This window comes from Ipomoea nil, unplaced genomic scaffold (genome assembly GCF_001879475.1).
Source record: "Ipomoea nil cultivar Tokyo-kokei standard unplaced genomic scaffold, Asagao_1.1 scaffold0642, whole genome shotgun sequence".
In the NCBI taxonomy this organism is placed as follows: domain Eukaryota; kingdom Viridiplantae; phylum Streptophyta; class Magnoliopsida; order Solanales; family Convolvulaceae; genus Ipomoea; species Ipomoea nil.
In genome coordinates, this window is record NW_017617070.1 from 2,103,299 (window position 1) to 2,130,117 (window position 26,819).

A 26,819-nucleotide genomic window follows, 5' to 3' on the forward strand; every position below is an offset into this window, starting at 1 on the left:
TCCGTTAAACACTTTGCAGTAGAGATTCCAACTTTCATTAACATCTAAAAAGGCACGTGTTGAGGGGAAACTTACCTGGGCTAGGATATTCGGCCACCTCTAGCTCTGAGATGAGAAGTTAGCATTATACGGCTTCCACACTATCCCAAACGGTAGTGTTCCATATATCATCAATCACTATCAAATATCTCTTACCCTTCAAACATTTATACAAACTTTCTGCTGATGTTCGTGGAGTTAATCTCTTGATGCTGCTGCTGCAATAACACAACCAATAAGACATCGGAGCATTTGTTCCTAGTTAAACTCTTGGGATACAGTAACCCATGCAGCTCGCTTGTCAAAATGAGAAATAACTGATGAATCTTCATAAACTTTGTGTGCTAAAATGGTTTTGCCTATTCCTCCCATGCCAATAATTGATACAACTAGCTTGTCTCCTCTTAGTTGATTGTGGCGTGAGCTGATCCAATATAGTCATGAAAACCTCTTTGTGACATCCGACCATTCTACTACTGTCGTCAAACTTTGAAGCGGTTTTGGAAAATTAACTAACAATAATAATGTTCTTGTGTGGTAGATAAGGCTGTGATAATCCTCCTTTCACATCAGTGATTCTTTGGTTTTGTTATGAAGCCTTTGGATGCTGCTGCTGGTATTCACTTTTAATACTGTTCTAATAGCAAAGCAATCTCAACAATGACATTTTTGTGGATTTTTAAATTGTATTTTTAATAGCAAAGCAACCAAGAAAAGAAAAATTCATAAAGATTTATCAGTGACATAAAAAATCCCAAAAGTGCTATCTGCTGCAACCAAACAGAGCATCACTCATTCACTTGGATGCCATAATTGAAAAACATTATATAGACATCAACATTGCAAGTTCAAATTTAGAGATTACAAGGAATTATCAGTGACAACAAATATATTAATGTATCACTATCAGTGCATACCAAAAATCCCTTAGGATTTATACAGATTGAAACAGCCCAAAGTGCTATCTGCTGCAACCAAAAAGAGCTTTACTCATTCAAATGGTTCGATGTATTTTGCTATTTTTCATTTTTCGTTTTTAATTTTTTTGAGAAGCAGAAGCCATTTCAGTTTACCAAAATATATAAACATCCCTCTCTTCCTCCACATCCCATTCTAGCTTCCTCTTTGTTGTTTACACGTTCCGTCTGGAATCGATAAATTAAGTAAAAAAGAAAAGGTGAACACACTGCAGTTAGATAGGTAAGGAAATACAAGATAGAAGTGAGAGGAAACAGATCAGATCAGACATATCACCACTTGCACGTACGAATAATAAAACTTTGCATATTCCAAATTTTATCTCTGAGAAGCAGAAACCATTGCAGTTTACTAATAAAATATAGAATAGTATGCTTTGCAACAGTGTATTCTGCCAATTCAAATACCTACCTGCCTAATCCACCAAAGCATCCACAATAAACAAATGCAAAAACCATTATGCACTCATTCATTCATCACTCTCTTCCTCCTCATCCCTTCTTCCCTGCAATTGATAAATTAAGTAAAAATGAAAAAAGGTGAGATAGAAGTGAGAGGAAACAGATCAGATATGATGGCCATGAAGAATTCATGTAGCATGAAGTAAGCGCATGTTAAATGGTCACATATATAATATATTAGAGGGATAGAAAGAGACCACAATATTTTCCGAACGAACAACGACGACATTTCCATAGTTGTTGTATTGCTCTTCTTGAATCAACTTTGCGGAAGCCAGAACGGAATACCAACACCAGTTTAACTGAATCAGTGCTAGTGTGGTGATATCCGCAAAATCACTAGGAATCTCTTGCAAATAATTGCAATTATGTAACTCTAAACATTCTAGCACAGGGAAATTGTCACCTACAGCATTCCAACGCTCGAAATACATATCTTTAATTACCAATCTTTTCAATTGACGGAACCCTTCCTTGGATGGCTCCCATATTCTAGCAGATATATGAAAAGCTTGTTTCAGTTTTAGAACCTCTAGATTCGGCAACATACCAATAAGCCTCATATCACTCCATGCAAAATTAGTCTGGTAGAATTTGAGCTTCTTAAGATTTGGTAGAAAACTAGTTGCCCATGAGATGCCGCTACATGGAATACGGTTGAGATTACGCCACTCTCTGATGCTTAGCTCCTCAAGCTGCCTCAAGTGCACAAAATTATAAAAACAATCTAGATTCTTTCCATTGTGTTCACCATGGATCCCCAATTTTTTTAAATTTGGAATCCTTGTAAATAGATCCTCTGTACAGATGTTAGGAGGCAACCAAGATATACTCTCTAAGTTTCTATGAACAACTGACAAAGTTTCTAATGAAACAATCAGTTCAATGCATAAATTCCTTAATAGTGGCATTTTCCAAACTCCAGATGCCCCAAAGCAATCAAATGCAGCATGAGCTCCACGAACAATAAAGCTTTGCATATTCCAATGCTCAAAGAGCTCTAAATGAAAATTTATGGGGTAATAACTTGCTGAATACTCCAAAGCTAAGTATCTCAAATGAATAAGATTTGCAAGCACATTTTGTAACCCATATACATAGGAAGAGATACATGCTATGTCTACTACTCTTAGTAGTTTGAAGTGTGAAAATAGACCTTCCACACTTGCAGAAAAAGCAACATAGGGAGAGTGTAAGGAATGTGATTTGTAAATGTATGTCAAAAGATGAAAGCCTGATGTAGTAGATATCCAACGATAAGAGATTTTCTTCTTGTAAAATGGTAGTTTTTCATCTCCAATGACATTCAAGAGATTTTCATGTCGAGCTTCTCTCAAACACAAATCCCGCAACAGGTCATGTATTCTTATTGTCTTCATTTTCCCATTGTAGCTTTCTTTGCTAACAAAAACAAGACTTCTATCTACAAGATCTTGCAAGCATTCCATGGCCACTTCCTCCATATTTCGATGGTCCACTACCCTCAAAAATCCCTCTGCTGCCCACAACTTAACCAACTTCTTCACATGGATCTCATAATCTTCGGAGAAAACTCCAAAATATAGAAAACAAGCTTTTAAGTGATGTGGTAATTGATTGTAACTCAAATATAATATTTTGGAACATGCATCATTAGATTCACCAATTACATATCTACTCAAGTTTTCTGCAATATTTTTCCACTTCTCGACTGTCGCTTCTGTCTTGGAGAGAAGACTTGCTACTACAATAATAGCTAGAGGTAATCCTTCACATTTGTTCACTATGTCTCTACCAATTTGCTCAAACTCCGGAAGAAATTTCGTTATACCAAACACATTGCAGAAGAGAATCCAACTTTTATTTGCATCTAAGAAAGGCATATTAATGGTAGAGTTACCTGAACTTACATATTCAGCCACCTCCCTGAGCCGAGAAGTCAATAGTATACGACTTCCATTATTATCATCTGGAAAGCATCTTTGCAGACTATCCCAAGCAGTAGTGCTCCATATATCATCTATCACTATCAAATATCTCTGATCCTTCAAGTGTTTACGCAGACTTTCTGCCAAGTTGCCATTTGATGGTGCATTAACACAACCAATAAGGCATTGGAGCATTTGTTCCTCGTTAGACTCTTGAGATACAGTAACCCATGCTTGTTTGTCAAAATGAAAACTAATTGATGGATCTTCATAGACTTTGTGAGCTAAAGTGGTCTTGCCTATTCCGCCCATGCCTACAATTGATACAACTTGTAGCTGCTTTGCTGATTGTTGGGTGAGCTGATCTATTATCGTCTTGAACTCCTCGTTGCATCCGACCATACTATTGTCAAACTTTGTTGAAGCTTTTTTGGAAAATTTACTCACAATAATATTATTCTCGCGTTCTAGATCAGGCTGTGATGATGTTGAACCATGGAGTAGTCCTCTTTGTCGCATCCTTTCATCTTGTAATGGACCCTTTGCAAGCTGCTTTTCACTTTTAATCTTAATCAACTTCTTCTTGAGGTAATCAGTCTGTATTACAGCTTGAATGAAGATTCCATGAAGCTTGAGGAGGCAAGCCTTTATACGAAGACGCTTCGTCCAACCCTTTGCTAGATGAATGGTAGTCAACTCCATCTCAATCCTTTCTTCAGCTTTGAACGCTACATCTCTCATCTGAGCCTCTAAATCTTTCATCGCCGAATTATCATAGCCATAGGCGATCTCAGATTTCTCAAGAACTTCTTTGAGGAAACCAAGATTTTCATGAAGAGAAACTATTTGTTGTTTGTATTGAAGAGGCAAGCGTGGTTGTGATTGCAAGAAATGTAGAGAAAGTGTTTCCATAAGCGAAGTTACAGCAGCATAAGCCATTTGCGTCTGTCTAAGAGGTAAGATGATCAGAGCCGTATTAAGAAGAAATGAAAGATGGATGTGATACAATTTAGACAGCAATTCTGATCTTGTCAACGCTAAAGTCTAAACAACCATGATTTTAAAATTAGTTGGGTAGTTGGTTAGTCTTTATTATTATTATTATTATTTTTTGTTTATTCGAAGGCTTATTGTGAAAAGAATCCAAACTTCACAAATATATCAAAAAATTTAAGTTTTGATAATTTAATACTCTGTATGAAATATTCGTATCCTATAACAATTATGTCCAATTATTTTAATTAAGGAAAAATGAAATTTTAGCTCCTTAATTTTTCCATAATAACGGTTTTAGTCCCTAACTTTTTGTTGTTTCAATAGACACCCCTAACTCTTCAAAAGTGTTGCAGTTTGAACTCTAGAACAACAAAACTAAACTCTATTAAAATTATACTTTGTACATGAGACGAAATTGTTTAATGTTAAGTGGGAATCTTATAGCTCAAATCTCTGTCTTACATTCTTTATTTTTGTAAGTGTACAAATGATACACATTTATATCCAAATATATTGGTCATATTATTTGACAAAACTTAGTATTTATTTATGAATTAATATTTGATGCACCGTCGGTGTATAGATACTATACACCGGCGGTGAAGGAGATGATGCCACATCATTAAATAAAAAAATCAATATTGATGGGTCCTTTTTTACAATATTTAAGATTTGTATTTTATTAGGAAACTCTTTATTTCTAACTAACAAAATATATCTACTTTCCTAAACATATTTATTACTTAATTATTTTCTATCTAATTCCATTGCATTTTTAATTATTAGATATATTATTAATTAAATTGACATATGATGATTATTTTATATTAAATATATATTAATCCACGTACTGTGAATGAACTAATCAAGTATATATTGTTCCCAAACATTAATCGCCCTGCTACATTGGCGCCTTGTAATTATTATTTTTTTAATTTTATTTAATTACTAAGCCATATGGAAATAAAACAGTTGTTCAACTCTTCTAATTTTTATTAATCAATGAATCTTATGAACGTATTTTTTAATCTATGAACATTATGAACGTATTTTTTAATCTAGATCAAAAATATCAATTTTAATTTATAAACATTATAATTGTATTTTTTTTATCTAAGATTAAAATTGATATTTTTGATACGTAGTATTATTTTAAATGTTGTACTAAATAAATAAAACAACAACACCATATTAATAAAGATTAAAAGAGTTGTACTAGTGTTTTATTTTCAAATCGTTTAGTACTTTTTTGAGTGGAAAATCGTTTAGTACTTAAATAAAATAAAATAAAAATTAATTACAATGCGAGAATGTAGCTGGGTGATTAATGTTTCGAAACAATATATACTTCATTAGTTCATTCACCGACTCACCGTACACGTGATTAGTATACATTTAACATAATAATCACCATTTGTCAATTTAATTAATAATGTATTTAAAAATTAAAAATGCAATAGGAATTAGATAGAAAATAATTAAGTAATAAATATGTTAGAAGAATGGATATATTTTGTTAGTTAGAAATAAATAGTTTCCTAATAAAATACAAGTCTTAAATATTGCAAAAAAGGACCCGATCAATATTGATTTTTTTATTTAATGATGTGGCATCTTCTCCTTCACCGCTATGTATAGCATTTGATTAATTTTGAGTACTTCGTATGTCGTTTGATGAATTTGATTAAATTTTTCGATGAATTAAGTATTTTGATGAATTAGATTGATTTGGATGAGTTAGATGTTAAAGATATGTGTGGCTGATATCTTTTGTTATTATATTTAGTCCTAGTCTAGCTCCTGTATAATAGTTATTAGGCTAGTTGTTGTAACTGGTAGCTATCTTTTCTCATTTGTAAAGCTATTTATAGCTGCTTGTGGTTTCATCAATAAATCACTTGTTCATAATCTTCACATGGTATCCAGAGCCTAAAATCTCCTACGAAAGAAACTTTTTTTTCTCTAGATATATGTTCTTTGATTATAAACTATGTATTTTGATGAATTAATTGTCTTGGTTACGAATTAGGTTCTTTGATTACGGTATAGGTAATTTGAAATATCGTTTCTAAAGGAGGAAGATTTTATAATGTGCATGTGTTGTGATTGTAAAAATTTGAGAAGATATCGTAGTTCTATGGAAGTGAAGATCCATTTGATACACCATGACTTTAAGGAAGGGTACGACCAATGGATATGTCATGGTGAAAGCTTACCTCCTAGTACAAGTATTAGTAAGAATGAAGCTTATGTAGACAATGAAACTCAAGCAAATAGTCAAACTCACGCAGATAACGAGGAGAATAATATAATGAAACCACTACAAGAAAAATGCACATAGACAACACTAGAAAGACAATAATTTTTAATAAAAGTGTTGTCTTTTGTATAAAAGACAACAGTTGTTGGGAAAATGCAAGTCAATGGATAATTTTGTTGTCCTCATTACCCTGGTGATTTAGTCTTGATTAATATTCACCACAAGTTTGGTGAGTGGTCAATATTTGTTAGTTATTAAGTGGCCATAATCATTTGGCTTCTACTATTTAAATGGGGTATTCTTGAGTTTAGACAGACAGACAAACATTGTCTTGTTAACTTTATTATCCCCTTTCAACTCTGAGAATGTTGTGTATGTTCCAATCCCTGCTCCGGGTGCACGGAAACGGGGATTGTTGTGTTAACCTTTGGGGGCGACGCCGTTGTTGCGAGCCTGCACCGGTAGCGGCGAATTCGCTTCTATGGCAATGGTTATACCACGGCACAACAGTTATTGAGTTTTCACTTTATCAGCCTATTTTTTTCCAACAATATAGAAGCGAATTGATGTTGATAACAGTGAATGACAAAAGGAAAAAAAAAATCGAGAAAATTGGAAGATGTTTTTGTCACAGATTCATGCCGAAAAGACGTTGCCACTGTTGGGATTGAGCTTCCCTCCTATGTGGTAAATAGCTCATTTTGGACCAAGCCAATTTTTATATTCACTATAATATTTAATAGATTCTTGAGAAAGTGTTTCTGACAATTATTTAATTGTCATGGGAGAATGGGATATGGGTGGAAGTTGAAGGGTGGAAGTCGGAGAGAAAGAGTTTGGGGAGAAGTTTGGGCAAAAGTATGAGAGGAAGTTTAAGAGAAAAGCTGAAATTCAACTTGCCCATTTCTTCCCGCATGTCGGCAACAACAATTATAAAAAGGAAATGCTATGCTCATTCTTCAAGTGAGAGAATTCCACATCTTCCACAAGCTTCCACATAATTCCATTTCGACAGTATTGAAAGAGAAAGAAGAAAAATCTTATTTTTCTTATCTCTTCAATTCGGCAGAGGCATCAAAAGAAAAGAAAAAAATCAATTTTCTTTCTTCCTTCTTCACGGCAGTTCGGGCAGCAACGGCGGAAGGTTTACCTTGCTCTTTGGTATTATCTTCATCAAATATTTTGAGGTCAGCTTGTATTTATTCCAGGCATCTTTTGGGTAATCTCGTAATATTTGTATTATGTTCACTTTGCTCGTGGTGGTTGAATATTTTGGGTACGAGATATTATTCCTTTAGCCTGTGAATTAGAATATATGTATTTGGCATAGTGTTGGTGTATTTGATGATTTTGGATGTTTGGCTCGTGTGGTAGCCAGGAACTTTGTACCCAAGATTTATTATAGTGGAATACTATGGTGGTGGCGGTCCCGTGGTTTTGGGGTTTTCCACGTAAATCGTGTGTCCCTTGTATATGTTATTTATTTTGGTTATTTTGTACTATCTCGAATTTGCGCTCCTGTCGGGTCTGTGATTTTTGATTGTCACAGGTATTCGGATTTTTCCCAACAAAGTGGTGTTAGAGCCCTGGTTGTTGATCGGGTATATTTGACATGGAGGCAAATACAATTAATATGGTACGATTGAACGGTAGAAATTTTCACATTTGGAAGCCCAAGATGAAAGATCTCCTGTTTGTGAAGAAATTACATCTACCTGTGTTTGCAACTGCAAGGCCAGAAAATAAGTCAGATGAGGAATGGGACTTTGAGCACCAACAAGTGTGTGGTTATATTTGAAAATGGGTCGAAGACAATGTTCTGAATCACATTGCCAATGAGACACATGCTAGGAGCCTATGGGATAAACTTGAGACCCTGTATGCTTCCAAGACAGGCAACAACAAGCTGTTCTTGTTAAAGCAGCTGATGAATCTGAGATACAGGGAAGGTACATTGATTAATGATCATGTTAATGATTTTCAGGGTGTTCTTGATCAGTTGTCTAGCATGGGCATCAAATTTGAGGATGAGGTACTTGGTCTCTGGTTGCTTAATACTCTACCTGATTCTTGGGAAACATTTTGGGTTTCTTTGACCAACTCTGCTCCCAACGGTGTTTTGACTATGGAGAATGTCAAGATTGGTATCTTGAATGAAGAATCAAGAAGAAGATCTCAAGACACCTCCACTTCTCAGTCAGATATTTTGGTTACAGATGATAGGGGGAGAAACGAGCAAAGGGGTCAGAAGGGTAGATATAAAAGCAGAAGCAAGTCAAGGTCAAGGCACAAGGATCTTGAATGTTATCATTGTGGCAAGAAAGGGCACATTGATGAGGAAGTTTTTCACGCATCCATCAAGTATCAAATTACAGTACAGTGTTAAGATATCGTTCCACTGGAGATGGCTCTTGTAATGTTAGGAATTGATGCAAAGCGGAGTTAAGCACAAGCTAGAACTATTCTTTTAGAAGCTAGACCTATCGATAAGGAGTTGGTTTGATATGATTAGGCTAATAACAAATAGAACAAGTAAAACAAAGGACCGGGATTTGGTTGATTCAAGCTAAGATGCCAAATATAGTACTAAGGATTAGGGAATTAAAACAAGGCATAGGGCAAGTGAGATGCACAAAAGTGTCCAAATACCAATCTCGTAGCTATTTAGACTTGCAACCTCACCTTAAACTCCACTCTCGTGGCAATTCAACCCAAGGTTGCCCAAGCAAGAACACAAGGCATAAATTCTCCTTAATACCCGAAATACTCTCGTATTGGGCATTAAGTGTGTGAATGTGTGGCTAGTGTACAAGCTCTACTCTCGTAGCAACAAACACACTCCAAATCAAGCATATAATTGGGATCCAACAATCATACACAAAATTTCTCAACAAACCCAATTCACACAACTAACCCTATAACACCCAAATAATCCCATTTATGCAATACAACTCAAATAGGCATCAATAGCAAGAAATCAAACCAAATCCAAGTCCTAAAACACTTAGCTACTCATAATCTAACAATAGATACACAATATTGAAAGAGTAATTGAAAGCATAGATGAAAAATAAAGAGTAGAGATAATAAGGAAACTTCTCTATTGAAGCTTTGAAATCCAAGATTTGCAATGTTCTTGAGCTTGGAAATGGAAAGGAACCACAAATCTACACTAATCTAAGCTATTCTAAACTAACCCTAACTAGAGAAATGAAAGGGAAATGAAAGATGTAATGAAAGATGTGTTTTGGGGTGGAAAAATCCCCTTAAAAGGGGTCAAAACGCGCTGAAAAAAGTTACAGAGGGCTGGCCACGGGTGTGGCCACGCCCTTGGCCACACCTGTGGCCAGAAAGGCCATGTGTACTACCCAGTGGCCACGGCCGTGGCCATACCCATGGCCACCAGGCAGTGATTTTTCTGTGCACTGTGACTGTCTTCTAGGTACTTTTTCACCCTCTAAATGCTTGAATTAGCCTTTGGTGATTGAATCAAAGTTGTAGACCTTCAAGTTAGCTTTCCAATGATATAAAATTCACTTGTTTTGGACATTTATACGCAGAGATATGATCAAAATACCGAGCAGTGGACGATTTGTGCGGGAATTTCAACTTCTTGCTCTTTTGCTCCACTTTTGCCTTTGTTTGTCCAAATGACCAAGACCAATAAACACACCATAATTTGGCTCTCTAAAAGGTGTTTCTCCATCTTCATAGCTTCTCATTGACTCCCATTGGCTCTACAAGCATCCAAAATGCCCCAAAAATCACTCAATTCATCTAATTCATCAAGAATTACACATAAACACACAAATGAATCAAATGAGGATACTTTGGGCAAAAATATAATAAATAACAAGGAAAATAAGCTTAAATGCAAGGTGAAAACATTAACATTTTGACACTTATCACACATCAAGAAAAATTGCTTCAAGTTGAAAAGGGACCAGAAGCAAGACAAGAAAGATGATCACACAGAGAACCAGGTTGCAACAGTTAGAGCAAATTTACTTCTTGCTTGTGATGAAAACGCCGTCAACGTTGCATACCATGAGACAACTTGGATTGTGGATTCAGGCGCATCTTACCATGTTACACCAAGGAAGGAATTCTTTACTTAATATACTCCAGGCGACTTTGGAGAGCTAAGAATGGGTGATGATGGTCAGGTGAAGGTGATTGGTACCGGTACAGTGTGTCTTGAGACCAGCAATGGCACAAAGCTGGAACTTAAAAATGTAAAGCATGCACCGGGTATCAGACTGAATCTCAGATCATTTCTACAGGAAAACTCGATGATGATGGTTTCTGTTGTTTCTTTGGTGATGGACATTGGAAATCACTAAAGGCTCGCTGGTTATTGCACGAGGTAACAAGTCTTCTAACTTGTACTCTTTCCAAAGTTCTATTTCTGGTGATTCAGTGAATGTGGCAGCAAAAGAATGTGCATCAGAATTGTGGCATAAACGACTTGGCCACATGAGTGTGAAGGGGATTGATTACCTTGCCAAGAAGAATAAGCTTTCATGGGTAAGAAAAGCTATGTAACACCCCAAAATTTTAAAACTTTTAAAGACTATATAACAAAGGTAAATGATCATAAATCCCAAAACGTTTATAAGAGTACGGGGTGTTATGCCACACCTGAGCTAGAGAACTCAGGTGCACAGGCTAGATTCTAACAATCTCAATTAGTATTAATACAAGTCATGGCACGCAGGCCGAAAGGGAAGAACTATCTAATCTACGCCCCAACCTCTAGCGCGCTCCAGTGATCTACTCGTCCATGCCTGAAAGCCAAATATATCTGTTCAGCGAGAGATGCTGGTAACCCACTCCAACGCGTTGAAATACAATACGTATAGACATATATATATAGATATACGAAAACCATTTTGAAACATGAAGATATATCCTAAGAGACTCTAACTTTTAAAACGGGGATAGACTCGACAGATAGAGACAAGCACAGCCAACAGTCATAACCAAGCATGCCTAAGGAACAGACTCGACAGATAGAGATAAGCACAACTAATAATCATAACCAAGCATATACAGTTTGCTAGCATATATCCTATAGTCACGTTCTCAAAACCGTCATAACATCAATCCATCCATATCTCATCACGTAAGCACACTTTGATGGCGCCACAGGACCAATCGCATGCCCATACATGAGGGTCAGCGCATATAGCTCTGACACGGCCCCGCAGCACCCTGCCCCGTATCGCAACACGGAGGGGTCGATCGCAACCGACCGATGAACCGCAGCTCATCATAATGTTTGATCGCAACCAAACAGTGGACCGCCGCCCAAGAGTAGTCATCTGACCAGAGCCAGGAAATATGAACCGCAGCTCATGTAGAAACGTTTGATCGCAACCAAACGGTGGACCGCAGCCCAAGAGTGTAAATCTGACCGCAACCAGCTTCTGAACCGCAGCTCAGGAATAACCAATCCGATCGCAACCGAATTGGGGTATCATGCACACATAACACATAGCAAAAACATGCAACCCACATTAACACATTGGGAAGGGGGAGAAAACGTATAACAAAACCTATGCGTGATCCTTCACATACTAAGAATAATCCTAAGGGGTTCATACTTCTTTCACCTAGGTCAACGGGATACCAATTCAACTAGCATGCAATATATAAGACTCATACAACCTACAAACGGTACCCGAAATATCAAACTAGACATAGGCACGATAGACGGAGTCCGTTGGGACGCCACGGGGATCGGGGGAACATCAAACGGGGAAGCCGGAATCCCGAATTGGGATATTTTCCAGCGGGTAGCCGGTGGGTGTGGGGTCCCCCGCCGGCTGCCCGCCGGCGACGTTGATTCCGGGCAGCGGGTGCCCGGCGGGCAGCTGCCCGCTGCCGGCGTTGCCCATAATGGCCGCGGGTAGGTGGCGGGTCCCCTACCCACACCTACCCCCCAGTGACTCTTTTATCACAAAAACGTCCCGGGAACCTTTGTGGAACCCGAAACCATGCCCAGACACTTTTAAACGTAATTGACAACAACACGTAAACAATTAACGGATCCAAACGCAAGAAACATACGGCACATAACCTATCATGCTTTTCTAAACTTAATCAACACCCAAACATGCGAATTCCCACCCAATACACCAAGAATAATACCATACGCGTTTCGTGATACAACCTAGGGTTCTAATCACTTTTAAATCAACAAGAACACGATTCATCTTCTAATATCAAGATTCGGTAAGAATATCATATAAACATCAAGAACATCATACAATTATCAAGAACATCACATAATCAACAAGAACATCATAAATCATCAAGAACGCCATATAAACATCAAGAACCTCTTATCATCATCTAGATCATCAAGAGTACCCATGGAATCATAACATCAATTACCAGGATCAATATAACGAATCATCAACACACAAGAATATGGGAGAGGCCTAAGAGGGGAATCATAGCTATGAAAATAGGTTTTGTTGAGACATGGGTTACCTCTTAGCCTTAATTAATTCCTTGGCTATGAAGGGTCTTTCTTTAAGCTTTCCTCTTTCTTGATTTCTCCTAGGGGAATTCTTGGAATTCTTGGTGTGGTGAGAGATTGTTGTGGTGTGGGCTCTAGGTGCCTCCTAAGCCCCTTATTTATATACCTAAGAGTCCCAATTAGGGCTAGTCCTATTCCTTATAGGACTAAGGAGTTGGCTATAGGGATAAGGCCCATGGACTATGGTGGGCCTTTTCCTAATTAATTACTGGAATTTAATTCTTTCTTTTGGGTAAATGGTTAAATGATTAATTGGTTTTAGGGGTCGTAACACGGGGTGTTACACTCTCCCCCCCTTACAAGGGGCTTCGTCCCCGAAGCCCGGTGTGTTAATCCATTCTTTCACCCCTGGACATCCCGTATTTTGGCCTCCTGGTTAGGAACGCGGCTCCACGTGTTGTCTTTGCTGGGGTAGACTGGACTTCTGGTGCCGTGGTGATAGGAAAGTTCGGGTCTACCTTGGTTTCCTGTCCTGGAGCTGGATGCCCTGCGCGTGCCCAAGGTGGCCTTGATTGCTGCCACCCTCTGATCTAAGGCGCGTGTCATGTGGATTAAGGACGAGAACCCTTTCTCCATGATTTGGTTTTGCTGGGTGAGCTGTGCTAGGATGCGCTCATTGACTGAGTCCTCGTTTTGTCCCCTTGGGTTTCCCCCCGATTGTGTGGGTGCCGGTGGGTTAGGCTCGCTATCCTCTTCCTGATCCTCACTTCCCTCTAGTCCTCCACAATCTTGCATTGCCCGTTTAAGCTTCTTGTTGGAGATGTCCAATCGGTCAACCAGTTCTCTTCGTTTCTCGGCGGGTTTCAAGCAAATCTCTTCGAGGGTGATGTACAGCCCCCCTTCGGTGTAGTAGATATCATTGCGACGGAGGTTCTGGGCATTAAAAATCATGCCATTTGCGGTCTTGATCTCAGTGTGGCTCAGATCCACCCCATTTTTCTCCATGATCCAACTTAGGATCATTCCGTAGGGTAGGCTAAGTCGGTTACTAGTTTTGCATAATTCCATGTGTTTCAATATGAGGGCCGGTAGGTTGAACTTGATTTTGTGTTTCAAGAGGTAGGTGAAAGTGCACTCTAAACTCCCCACGTCCTTGCTTTTATTATTTGTGGGCAAGAGGCTGTCAGCTACAATCATAACCAATATCTTTTGCTCCGCAGTTAGCCACTTCCTATTTGGTCGTGTGGCCGAGGTGAACCACTCCTCCTTTCCGAATAGGTACCCGAGGTAGTCCTTGTACCCCAGGTTTTGGGTGCCGATCCACCCTTTCCGGTCGTAGTCTGACACACCCGTGGTGGTCAGTTTTAAGAGCTTGGCCAAGCGGCCTTTGGAAAGTGTGATTTCCTTGCCTCGGACCTTGGCGGTGATTTCTAATTTATCACCTCGTTTGACGGCCACCAAGTGACGATAGAATTCTTTTACCAATTCGGGGTATGTATCCCCCTTTATGGTGAGATATGTATCCAAGAGCCCTTGGAAGTTAAGCATGTCGACCAACTCTGTAGAGAATTGGTCGGGTTCGAGAGCTTTACCTCCGATCACGGTGTAGTCGGCGCTGCTCCATTCCAGGGTGCGAGTTCCGAGGGGCTTTTTCGGCATTTTGGGTGGGTAGTGTTTTCCGACGAACTTCCAGCGAGGGTTCCAGCGAGACTCCGGCGAGCTTCCGGTGGCGTTGCTTTCTCGTTGGCGAGCGGGCGACGGTGCGGCTTGGTCCTGGTGATGGCTCGGCGTGGTGGTGGTGGGCTTGGGCGGAACCGGGCAGTGGTGAGGCGTGTGGCAGCGGGGTGTGTCCGGGTGGGTGACGGACGGTGGTGGCGTCGCGGGTTGCCTCCGGGTGGCGACGGTGGTGTGCGGTGGTGCGCTGTCTGGGTGGCCGGTGGCGGCTCAGCTGGTGACAGCGACGGGCAGTGGTGGTTGCTGGGGTGTCGTCAGGTTGGCGGGGAGGTGAGAGGGAGAGGAAGGGAGAGAGAGAGGGTGAGGGAATGTGGAAGAAGAAGAGTTTTTGATTTGGGGATTTTGTGGGTTTTTGGGATTTGTGGGGGCTTTAAGAAGGGAGTGTTCCCTTGAGGTTTCAAGAAACACTCATGGGCTAGTGGTTAAGTCTTGGTTAATTAAGTAGGAGGTTTAAGGTTCCATTCCCAATGGTAGCATTAGTCTTCTTGATGGTGTGGTCTTTGTCTTTTTCCTTCTTTTGTCCTTCAGTGGTGGAAGGCTTGGCTTGTTGGTATAACTTTAGTTCCACCCCCGTAAGTGGGATCGAATTTCGATCAAACCTTTACTTATAATAATTCCGAAATAACTAAGCTAAGTAAGTAGTTCTACTAAGAAGGTGTTTACAAGGAGTTTGACGGCTTATCCTAGACAGAATTCGTTTTCTTGGTTTTCTTCTGCGGGGTTTACGTGGTCATCATCTTCGGGGGCGAGATTTCCTTCCTCGAGGTTGCCCTCGTTGCCGAGGTCGGCCTGGGTGCGGCTCATGACGAATATTTTCCCAGGGGCGCCGTAGTTTCCTTGGTGGGCGGTGCCCCCGTGTTGACCCATGGTGGTGGGGCGTGGCCTTTGGGGTTGAGTGCATTGGAAGGCCTTGTGTCCCTCTTCACCGCAGTTGAAGCATCGCCAGGGATTGCCCATGCAGTCTTTACCTCTGTGGCTTTTGTTGCATTTTGGGCAAGGGAAGCTCCTTGTGTTAGCTTCGTTGTTCCCTAGGGGCGGCCTTTGGTTGGTCAGATTGCTCGATCTTGTGTTGGTGTCGTTTCTCGTCCTTTTTACAGGTGGTGCTCCACCTCCGGTGTTTCTCTTTCGTATCTGTTCCTGAACTCCGCGTTGGAGTAGTTGGATTCGATAGAGATTAGCGGCACTGGAGTAAGCCTCGTTGAGGGTCCGAGGTCTGCTTACCACCAGTGCTTTTCGGGCTTCGAAGTTAAGGCCCGATACGAATCTCTCTATTTTGGTTACCTCGGTGGGGACTAGTTCTGGTGCGAAGCGTGCTAGCTCGAGGAATCGTTTATGGTACTCCATGACGGTAGCCGTCCCTTGTTTCAGATGGAGGAACTCTTCGTACATGGATGCCTTTACGTGTGTTAGATAGAATCGTTCTCGTAGTCGCGTCTTGAGGTTTTCCCAGTTGAGCCCTGGTTCTTGTTGGTAAGCGGGCCGCTCATGGATCCACCAGAGATCGGCCTCGTGTCCGAAGTAGAACGAGGCTATCTCTACGCGACGTTCTTCTGGGCATTCCACTAACCCTAGAATTTTGTCAAGGTTCCGGATCCATTCCTCCAGGATTACCGGATCCTCTTCTCCTAAGAACGTGGGTGGTCGATGGTTTGAAACTTGTCGGGCGACGTCTGAATTTGCGTTTGATGGAGGAAGCGGGGGTCTGTTGTTGCGAAGGGCTACGTCGCTTAGCGCCTGGGCGACTTGCGTTAGTTGTTGTAGTGTTTGGGTCAGGGGGTCGTGTGCGGCGGGTTCTGGAGTCCTTGATTGTCTTCTGTTTGGTGCCATGCTGTCGTCTTTCTGGGTCCATGTTTGTAAGAACGTTAAGTTAGAGCTTGGTTCTCTTCTTTCGATGTGATAAGTGGGGGAAAAGTTTTCTTTAGATAGGGGAGGGATAAAGTGAGGGGAGGTTATGTGTAGGTTTCACAATCTCACCGCGCGTCCTAGGATTCCCGAATCCTATGTCCCTAAGTACCTAAAGTTCAAGTCTATGTCCTAAGGTCTGTCTTAATAGTCTTATCCTAGGGTCAAACTTAGGCTCTGATACCAACTGTAACACCCCGAAATTTTAAAACTTTTAAAGACTATATAACAAAGGTAAATGATCATAAATCCCAAAATGTTTATAAGAGTACGGGGTGTTATGCCACACCTGAGCTAGAGAACTCAGGTGCACAGGCTAGATTCTAACAATCTCAATTAGTATCAATACAAGTCATGGCACGCAGGCCGAAAGGGAAGAACTATCTAATCTACGCCCCAACCTCTAGCGCGCTCCAGTGATCTACTCGTCCATGCCTGAAAGCCAAATATATCTGTTCAGCGAGAGATGCTGGTAACCCACTCCAACGCGTTGAAATACAATACGTATAGACATATATATATATAGATATACGAAAACCATTTTGAAACATGAAGATATATCCTAAGAGACTCTAGCTTTTAAACGGGGTTAAACTCGACAAATAGAGACAAGCACAACCAACAGTCATAACCAAGCATGCCTAAGGAACAGACTCGACAGATAGAGATAAGCACAACTAATAATCATAACCAAGCATATACAGTTTGCTAGAATATATCCTATAGTCACGTTCTCAAAACCCTCATAACATCAATCCATCCATATCTCATCACGTAAGCACACTTTGATGGCGCCACAGGACCAATCGCATGCCCATACATGAGGGTCAGCGCATATAGCTCTGACACGGCCCCGCAGCACCCTGTCCCGTATCGCAACACGGAGGGGTCGATCGCAACCGACCGATGAACCGCAGTTCATCATAATGTTTGATCGCAACCAAACAGTGGACCGCAGCCGAAGAGTAGTCATCTGACCAGAGCCAGGAAATATGAACCGCAGCTCATGTAGAAACGTTTGATCGCAACCAAACGGTGGACCGCAGCCCAAGAGTGTAAATCTGACCGCAGCCTGCTTCTGAACCGCAGCTCAGGAATAACCAATCCGATCGCAACCGACTTGGGGTATCATGCACACATAACACATAGCAAGCACATGCAACCCACATTAACACATTGGGAAGGGGGAGAAAACGCATAACAAAACCTATGCGTGATCCTTCACATACTAAGAATAATCCTAAGGGGTTCATACTTCTTTCACCTAGGTCAACGGGATACCAATTCAACTAGCATGCAATATATAAGACTCATACAACCTACGAATGGTACCCGAAATATCAAACTAGACATAGGCACGATAGACGAAGTCCGTTGGGACGCCACGGGGATCGGGGGAACATCAAACGTGGAAGTCGGAATCCCGAATTGGGATATTTTCCAGCGGGTAGCCGGTGGGTGAGGGGTCCCCCGCCGGCGACGTTGATTCCAGGCAGCGGGTGCCTGGCGGGCAGCTGCCCGCTGCCGGTGTTGCCCATAATGGCCGCGGGTAGGTAGCGGGTCCCCTACCCCCCAGTGACTCTTTTATCACAAAAACGTCCCGGGAACCTTTGTGGAACCCGAAACCATGCCCAGACACTTTTAAACGCAATTGACAACAACACGTAAACAATTAACGGATCCAAACGCAAGAAACATACGGCACATAACCTATCATGCTTTTCTAAACATAATCAACACCCAAACATGCGAATTCCCACCCAATACACCAAGAATAATACCATACGCATTTCACGATACAACCTAGGGTTCTACTCACTTTTAAATCAACAAGAACACGATTCATCTTCTAATATCAAGATTCGGTAAGAATATCATATAAACATCAAGAACATCATACAATTATCAAGAACATCACATAATCAACAAGAACATCATAAATCATCAAGAACGCCATATAAACATCAAGAACCTCTTATCATCATCAAGATCATCAAGAGTACCCATGGAATCATAACATCAATTACCAAGATCAATATAACGAATCATCAACACACAAGAATATGGGGGAGGCCTAAGAGGGGAATCATAGCTATGAAAATAGGTTTTGTTGAGACATGGGTTACCTCTTAGCCTTAATTAATTCCTTGGCTATGAAGGGTCTTTCTTTAAGCTTTCCTCTTTCTTGATTTCTCCTAGGGGAATTCTTGGTGTGGTGAGAGATTGTTGTGGTGTGGGCTCTAGGTGCCTCCTAAGCCCCTTATTTATATACCTCAGAGTCCCAATTAGGGCTAGTCCTATTCCTTATAGGACTAAGGAGTTGGCTATAGGGATAAGGCCCATGGACTATGGTGGGCCTTTTCCTAATTAATTACTGGAATTTAATTCTTTCTTTTGGGTAAATGGTTGAATGATTAATTGGTTTTAGGGGTCGTAACACGGGGTGTTACAAGCTAGATTGGACAGATGTGTCCATTGCCTGGCGGGGAAACAGAAAAGAGTATCTTTCATGAGCAACTCTCTTTCGAAGAAGCCGGAGCCAATTGAATTGATACATTCTGATGTGTGTGGACCAATGAAGGTTAGATCACTTGGGGGTGCATCTTACTTTGTGGCCTTCATTGATTATTATTCTAGGAAACTCTGGGTTTACACTTTGAAGCACAAAAGTGATGTGTTTGGTGTGTTTAAAGAGTTTCATGCCCTTGTTGAGAGACAGACAGGGAAGAAATTGAAGTGCATTCGTACTGATAATGGCGGTGAATACCGTGGCCCATTTGATGAGTATTGCAGAATGCACGGTATTAAACATCAAAAAACTCCTCCTAAATCCCTCAGTTAAATGGCTTAGCAGAGAGGATGAACCGGACAATTATGGAGAGAGTCAGATGCATGCTTGATGATGCAAAGTTGCCTAGATTTTTTTGGGCAGAGGCAGTTTCCACAGCTGTTCATGTTATCAACTTATCTCCCGTTATTGCTTTGAATAATGAAGTTCCTGATAAGGTTTGGTGTGGAAAGGAAGTTTCTTATGATCACCTCAGACTCTTCGGTTGCAAGGCGTTTGTGCATGTCCCAAGAGATGAGAGATCTAAGTTGGACTCGAAGACTAGACAGTGCATTTTCACTGGTTATGGTCTTGATGAATTTGGCTACAAGATGTATGATCCAGTTGAGAAGAAGCTTGTGAGAAGCCGTGATGTAGTGTTCCTTGAAGATCAAACCATTGAAGATGTTGACAAAGTGAGAAAGCCAGAATCTCAAGACGGCGGAAGTTTGGTTGACTTTGAGCCAATTTCCAGCAAAGATACACATGATACTGGTGAGGTTTAAGAGAATTGCCAGAACGGTGATCTTGTACTAGACCACCAGGATGATACAACTGATGTAGATGGTCATGTTGATGATGTTGCGCACCATGAACAAGAAGTTCCTTCCCAGGTTCTAGTTGATCCTCCTAGAAGGTCTAACAGGGAACGGAGACCATCTACTCGTTACTCTTCCAGTCAGTATGTGCTCTTGACTGATGGGGGAGAACCTGAGTTCTATGAAGAAGCTATGGAGAGTGAGAAAAAGAGACAATGGCTTGAGGCTATGCAGGATGAGATGAACTCCCTATATGCAAATGATACCTTTGAGTTGGTAAGGACACCAAAGAACATGAAAGCTTTGAAGAACAGGTGGGTCTACAGATTGAAACATGAAGAGGGCACTTCAATTCCACGATTCAAAGATCGACTGGTGGTGAAAGGTTTTAGCCAAAAGAAAGGTATTGATTTTGATGAAATTTTCTCTCATGTTGTGAAATTTTCATCCATTAGAGTTGTGTTGGATCTAGAAGCTCGTTTGGATTTAGAAATTGAACAGATGGATGTGAAGACAACTTTTCTCCATGGTGATTTGGATGATGAGATATATATGGAGCAACCTGAGGGTTTCAAAGTCAAAGGGAAAGAGGATTATGTTTGCAGGTTAAAGAAGAGTTTGTATGGTTTAAAGCAAGCTCCGAGGCAGTGGTATAAAAAGTTTACTTCCGTTATGAGTAAGCATGGATACAAGAAGACTTCTTCAGACCAATGTGTTTTTGTAAACAGATTCTCTGATGATGACTTTGTTATATTGTTGCTTTATGTTGATGATATGTTGATTGTTGGTCACAATATTTCAAGAATTCAACAATTGAAACAAGAGTTGAGTAAGTCCTTTTCTATGAAGGACATGAGACCAGCAAAGCAGATTCTTGGGATGAAGATCATCAGTGACAGGCAGAATAAGAAGTTGTGGTTATCTCAAGAGAAGTACATAGAGAAAGTACTTGAGAGATTCAATATGGATGAAGCTAAGCCAGTGAATACACCTCTTGGTATGCATTTCAAGTTGAGCAAGAAGCAATGTGCTTCTAGTGAGAAAGAGAAGGAAGAAATGCAAAGAGTTCCTTATTCTTCAGCTGTTAGTAGTTTGATGTATGCGATGGTATGCACGAGACCAGATATTGCTCATGTAGTGGGTATTGTTAGCAGATTTCTTTCAAATCCAGGGAAAGAACATTGGGATGCTGTGAAGTGGATTCTGAGATATCTTCGGGGTACTTCAAGTCTGAGTTTGTGCTTTGGTACAGGGAAAAACCTATTCTCACCGGATACACTGATTCAAATATGGTTGGAGACATTGATACGAGGAAATCTACTTCAGTCTATCTGATTACCTATGCATGGGGGAGAAGTTTCATGGCAATCAAGGTTTCAAAAGTGCGTTGCTTTGTCTACCACTGAAGCTGAGTTCATAGAATTTGTTGAGGCCAGTAAAGAAATTCTATGGATGAAGAAGTTTATTCAGGAGCTCGGGTTTGTTCAAGACAAGTATGTACTCTATTGTAATAGTCAGAGTGCAGTTCATCTTGCAAAGAACTCCACGTTCCATTACAGGTCAAAACATATTGACACAAGATATCATTGGATTAGAGATATCTTGGAATGCAAGATGCTTGAACTTGAAAAGATTCATACTGATGATAATGGGTGTGACATGATGACCAAATCATTGCCAAGAGGAAAGTTTGAGGTGTGTTGTTCTATCGTCGGGATGACGATATCCTCCACATAGTCGGGAGGGGGAGATTTATTGGGATTGAGCTTCCCTCCTATGTGGTAAATAGCTCATTTTGGACCAAGCCAATTTTTATATTAACTATAATATTTAATAGCTTCTTGAGAAAGTGTTTCTGACAATTATTTGATTGTCATGGGAGAATGGGATATGGGTAGAAGTTGAAGGGTGGAAGTTGGAGAGAAGGAGTTTGGGGAAAAGTTTGGGCAAAAGTATGAGAGGAAGTTTAGGAGAAAAGCTGAAATTCAACTTGCCCCTTTCTTCCCTCATGTCGGCAACAACAACTATAAAAAGGGGGATGCTCTGCTCATTCTTCAAGTGAGAGAATTCCACATCTTCCACAAGCTTCCACATAATTCTATTTCGGCAGTATTGAAAGAGAAAGAAGAAAAATCTATTTTTCTTATCTCTTCAATTCGGCAGAGGCATCAAAAGAAAAGAAAAAATTCAATTTTCTTTCTTCCTTCTTCATGGCAGTTCGGGCAGCAACGGCGGAAGGTTTGCCTAGCTCTTGGGTATTATCTTCATCAAATATTTTGAGGTCAGCTTGTATTTATTCCAGGCATCTTTTGGGTAATCTCGTAATATTTGTATTATGTTCACCTTGCTCGTGGTGGTTGAATATTTGGGTACGAGATATTATTCCTTTAGCATGTGAATTAGAATATATGTATTTGGCCTAGTGTTGGTGTATTTGATGATTTTGGATGTTTGGCTCGTGTGGTAGCCAGGAACTTTGTACCCAAGATTTATTATAGTGGAATTCTTTGGTGGTGGTGGTCCCGTGGTTTTTCCCGTGGTTTTGGGGTTTTCCACGTAAATCGTGTGTCTCTTGTATCTTTTATTTATTTTGGCTATTTTGTACTATCTCGTATTTGCGCTCCTGTCGGATCTGTGATTTTTTATTGTCACAGGTAGTGGGATTTTTCCCAACCGCCACTACAGGGAGGATTTATGGGGTTATCATTGCTGCCAACATGCGTATGCAGTACATCTAAAATTTGCTGCTACAGCCTCGAAGAGTAATAACCTGTTGATTGGGTTGTTGCTATTGAAATTGACTTGTTTCGTCGTCTCCCTCAATGAGATCGAGGGCTACGTACTAGACATGAATTATTGCAAAAGTGGTATTGTGGATTGCTATTTGAAAACTTTTATGTTTCTGCTATGGTGTTCCAAAAGAACACAAGAGATAGGAGTTTGTGAAGGTGAGATGTGATTAGAACCATGAAGGACATATTAAAAGTATTTCTCAATGGTCTGGAGAGCAATGAAATCATGAAACATGGATGGTCAATTCTCCAAGTCATCCTTCTCCATTAGTATCAAGATTATGTACTTCAGCACTGCATCAGAGTAATCTAGGTGGTCTAACAAAATATTCTAATGCTGGAGGAGAAGAAGAAAGATGCGCAACAACGATCAAACGTCATTCATCCTGCTACTTACGAAAAGCTAAGTATTACATTTGAGTTATGCATGCATTCGTATATGTGCTTCTTCATTTAATACTTAAGAGGATCAATAATGCAGGCATGGTCACATGTTTAAACTTAAGTTTCATGCATACAAAGATTATATGCATGGGTAATCACCATATCAATTTGAATAGCATATATTTCAATATGAAATCAAGTAGATATGGAGAAGAATCAAATAGCTTGATCACTACTGGTGGACAATTTTAATAAATGTCCTCGCAAGTGCACGAGTCACTGTAGTAATAGTGTGCAAAGCAAGGATCGAACCCATAGGGAATTGATACAATGCAATTTAATATCGACTAAACTTAGGAAATAATTGAATGAAAGGTTAAAATACTCAAAGTGCAATAAACTTAATATTAATAGTAAAAACAAAACTAAATGCTATGTAAAAAACAAGAAAAAAAATGAGCAATTAAAAATCAAAAAATTAAGATTGTAATTAAATTGGCAGCTAATATGAAAACGACGCTCTAGGAACATGAATCTATTATCAACACAGTAAGGAAATTGCAAACCCCACATTAATCTAGTCTATAATGAATGCTGATAACCTATTTCATTCACTACTCAATAAGCACTGTCATTAAGGAGGATAAAGTGATAATTACAAGCAATCAACATTAACTTAGAAGTACAACAACCATGTAAAGAGTTACAAATGAGGCCAAAACCAGATTGCACGCTGCTCTTGTACTTTCAGAAAACACAAAACAAATTAAATATTAAAAAGCTCTAGTAACCTATAAAGTAGAAACCTAAAGCAAATTAAAATACTTGGGTGAAACACAATTTATAGAGTGCCAATCACTCGTACAAGTCAGCCTCAAAATAAGTAAATAAAAGAGACGATTAATAAGTAAATAAAAGATATGAACTAGAGACTTCTGCCCAGATCAATTGCCAAACCCTCTAGAATTTGTTGCTACCGAATGAAGTTGTCGACGTATCAGAATAGATTGCGCCACCAGAAATCGCTGCCCGGAGGAGAAACTACATAGCTGTGAACCACCGGAAATCTCCGGGGTGAACTGATGATGTCCTGATGAAGACTGATTCCCCATTTATATAGTACATACTTCTCCGGTCCATTCTCCGATCTCTCACCGTCCGAAGCTTGAGCTAATCAATCGGATCGTAGCATTGAAGGAGAATAAGTCTACGATTCCTTCGCTCATCTTGTTCGGTGCTCTTGTTCGCGTTAATCGGTGGTTTTGCGCATCTTCCGTTGCGACGGGCAGAGAGGGAAGGACCAAAAGGCAAATTATATCGTGCACCGCGGTGCATAATCGTTTATGCACCGCGCATCAAAACGACGTCGTTTTGTTAAATGAAAATAAACGGCATTCGTTTTTCACCGTTCCGCACCCTTTCGCAAAAAGTAACTCTGTTATTCAGTTTCATTTGGTATATACTACAGTTTCAGTTCAACACAACTACAGTTTCATTTTAATATAACTACAGTTTCATTCGATATTTATGGACTCAATTTTATATACACTATAGTTTTATTAAAACACAACTGCATGATCATTTTGATATAATTGCAGCTTCATTGTACAATATACACTCAAATATGTGAAATGTTATTCAGTTTCATTTTATATACACTGCAGTTTCATTTTACCACAACTAGAGTATCATTTTGATATAACTGCAGTGTCGGTTTAGATATACTGTAGTGTCAGTTGATGTTTAATACACCAAACAAGCGGACTCCGTTAACGGTAACGGCGGGCCGTTTCCTTACATAAAGAAACGGCGCGGTTTTTTACCGCGGTGCACGGTCTATGATATAACGACTGGGACCAAAAAGAATGGGCTTCTACACTTGGGTTTTAGATGATGGGCTAGCACAACTTTATTTACTAATAATAATAATAATAATAATAATAATAATAATAATAATAATAATAATAAACTTATTAGAGACCATATATAACTAATCTACATTTATTAAACTCATGTTGATCATGACTAAAATTAATAATACTATTATTAAATTAGGATCAAATAATTATTAGACTGACAGAATTTAAATAATAGACAAATTTAATAATTAAAACAGCCTAAAATTGAATAACTATCAAAGCTACTAATAATAACAATAATAAATAAAAATAAATATAAAATTAATTAATTATTGCAAATTAACTACAAAAAGATTATTTAAAATAACAATAAAAAAAATGTTAACAAATTTCCCCACACTTATTTTTTTACTTGTCCTCAAACAAAGACATTATTAACAAGAAATGATAAAGAAAATTAAAAATAAAATCAAGTATTAGACCGAGCTTTACCCAAATAAAATCTCAAATTTATTGTCAACAATGCAGGGCGGGTTAGTGCCAAATCAAAGAATATAATGCATAAAATATATAGTTGACTAGAAGTTAAAAACTTTAGCTAAAATAAATATAAAACTTGTGTTTGTGTGCTGACACCCCTTATATGAACTATACAAAAACTTAATAAAATAAATATGAAAATTTCACAAAATATAACCTAAGTCAAATTTAGAAATATAATAATCTATCACGGTGCAGGTGCAAAACATGAAGGAAACAAGAATCAAGACATTTATTAAGAATTAAAATGCAAATACTCGTCTCTTCCAAAGTTCACTCATTATTTTTCTGTTTTTGACTTTTTCCAAAGAGAACTTCCCCAAAAATCTCGCAATTTTACGCCAGGCATGTTTGGGTTTTCAATTGTGTGTACTCATAAACCAGACTACAACACTTATTTATTTATTTATGGTACATGTGTAGGTGGCTGATTCAGCGGAGTAGAATCTCTGAAATTATTGCAAAAAGAATAAATAAATAAACACTCTCATTTATTTTTTTAAATATTTTTTTTTAAATCTTTTCTTTTCACCTCACTTATATGCCATAAAGATGATCTTTGAACCAACACACTACACCACAATTTATAGCACTCAAGAATTGTTTAAGAATTTGAAAAGGGTAATATAAAGTGAAAGATGCATATAAACTACCTAAGAAATTGTATAGAGCACATAAGGGTATTTGTGATTTTCAAATTCTATTTTTTTTTTTTTTGTTTTTTTTTTTTTTTACAGAGTTATTTGAAAAAATAAAAATAAAGAAATTAATAACTAGTCACATGCAATATACACACTAAGAGCTGACGAAAACCTGCATTATTTCGATCGCCGAGTACTTAAAAGACTCTTAAGGGTAAAGCCCAAACTAATGCTAGAATTTTAAAATAAAAATGTTTAAGAAAATGTACATAAGAAAATTAAAAATTTTGAATTTTTTGTGATTTGTGGGTAGAATCCCTTCCCCACACTTATTTTCAACATTGTCCCCAATGTTGTGAGAAGAAGAAAAGAAGACAAAGAGAGTCCTCCTTTATTAGATTCTTTATTTGTGGAATTCTCATATGGCCCTGCAGTGTGAGAATAATAAGAAGAAACTGATATATCAACTACAT

At 39.2% G+C, this 26,819-nt stretch overlaps 1 protein-coding gene across 1 annotated transcript; it reads right to left on the reverse strand.

Moving 5' to 3' along the window:
• Positions 1–1,486: 1,486 nt before the first annotated feature.
• Positions 1,487–26,126, reverse strand: LOC109174418 (putative late blight resistance protein homolog R1A-4). The gene is made up of 5 exons (XM_019323655.1): positions 26,121–26,126; positions 16,531–16,532; positions 3,358–4,334; positions 1,676–3,030; positions 1,487–1,522 (listed from the first exon to the last, which is right to left on the reverse strand). The coding sequence occupies exons 3-5, from the start codon at positions 4,322–4,324 to the stop codon at positions 1,487–1,489; spliced, it is 2,358 nt and encodes a 785-aa protein (XP_019179200.1). The 5' UTR covers positions 4,325–4,334; positions 16,531–16,532; positions 26,121–26,126.
• Positions 26,127–26,819: the final 693 nt, after the last annotated feature.

Bases quoted from the DNA above. Each gene is read 5' to 3' on its own strand.
- LOC109174418 (XM_019323655.1), bottom strand. From the start codon at position 4,324: ATGGCTTATGCTGCTGTAACTTCGCTTATGGAAACACTTTCTCTACAT. The intron at 3,031-3,357 runs GTAACTCTACCA...TATATTTTGGAG, and splicing joins GGCTGAATATGTAAGTTCAG to TTTTCTCCGAAGATTATGAG. The intron at 1,523-1,675 runs GTCTCTTTCTAT...TATCAATTGCAG, and splicing joins TTCGTTCGGAAAATATTGTG to GGAAGAAGGGATGAGGAGGA.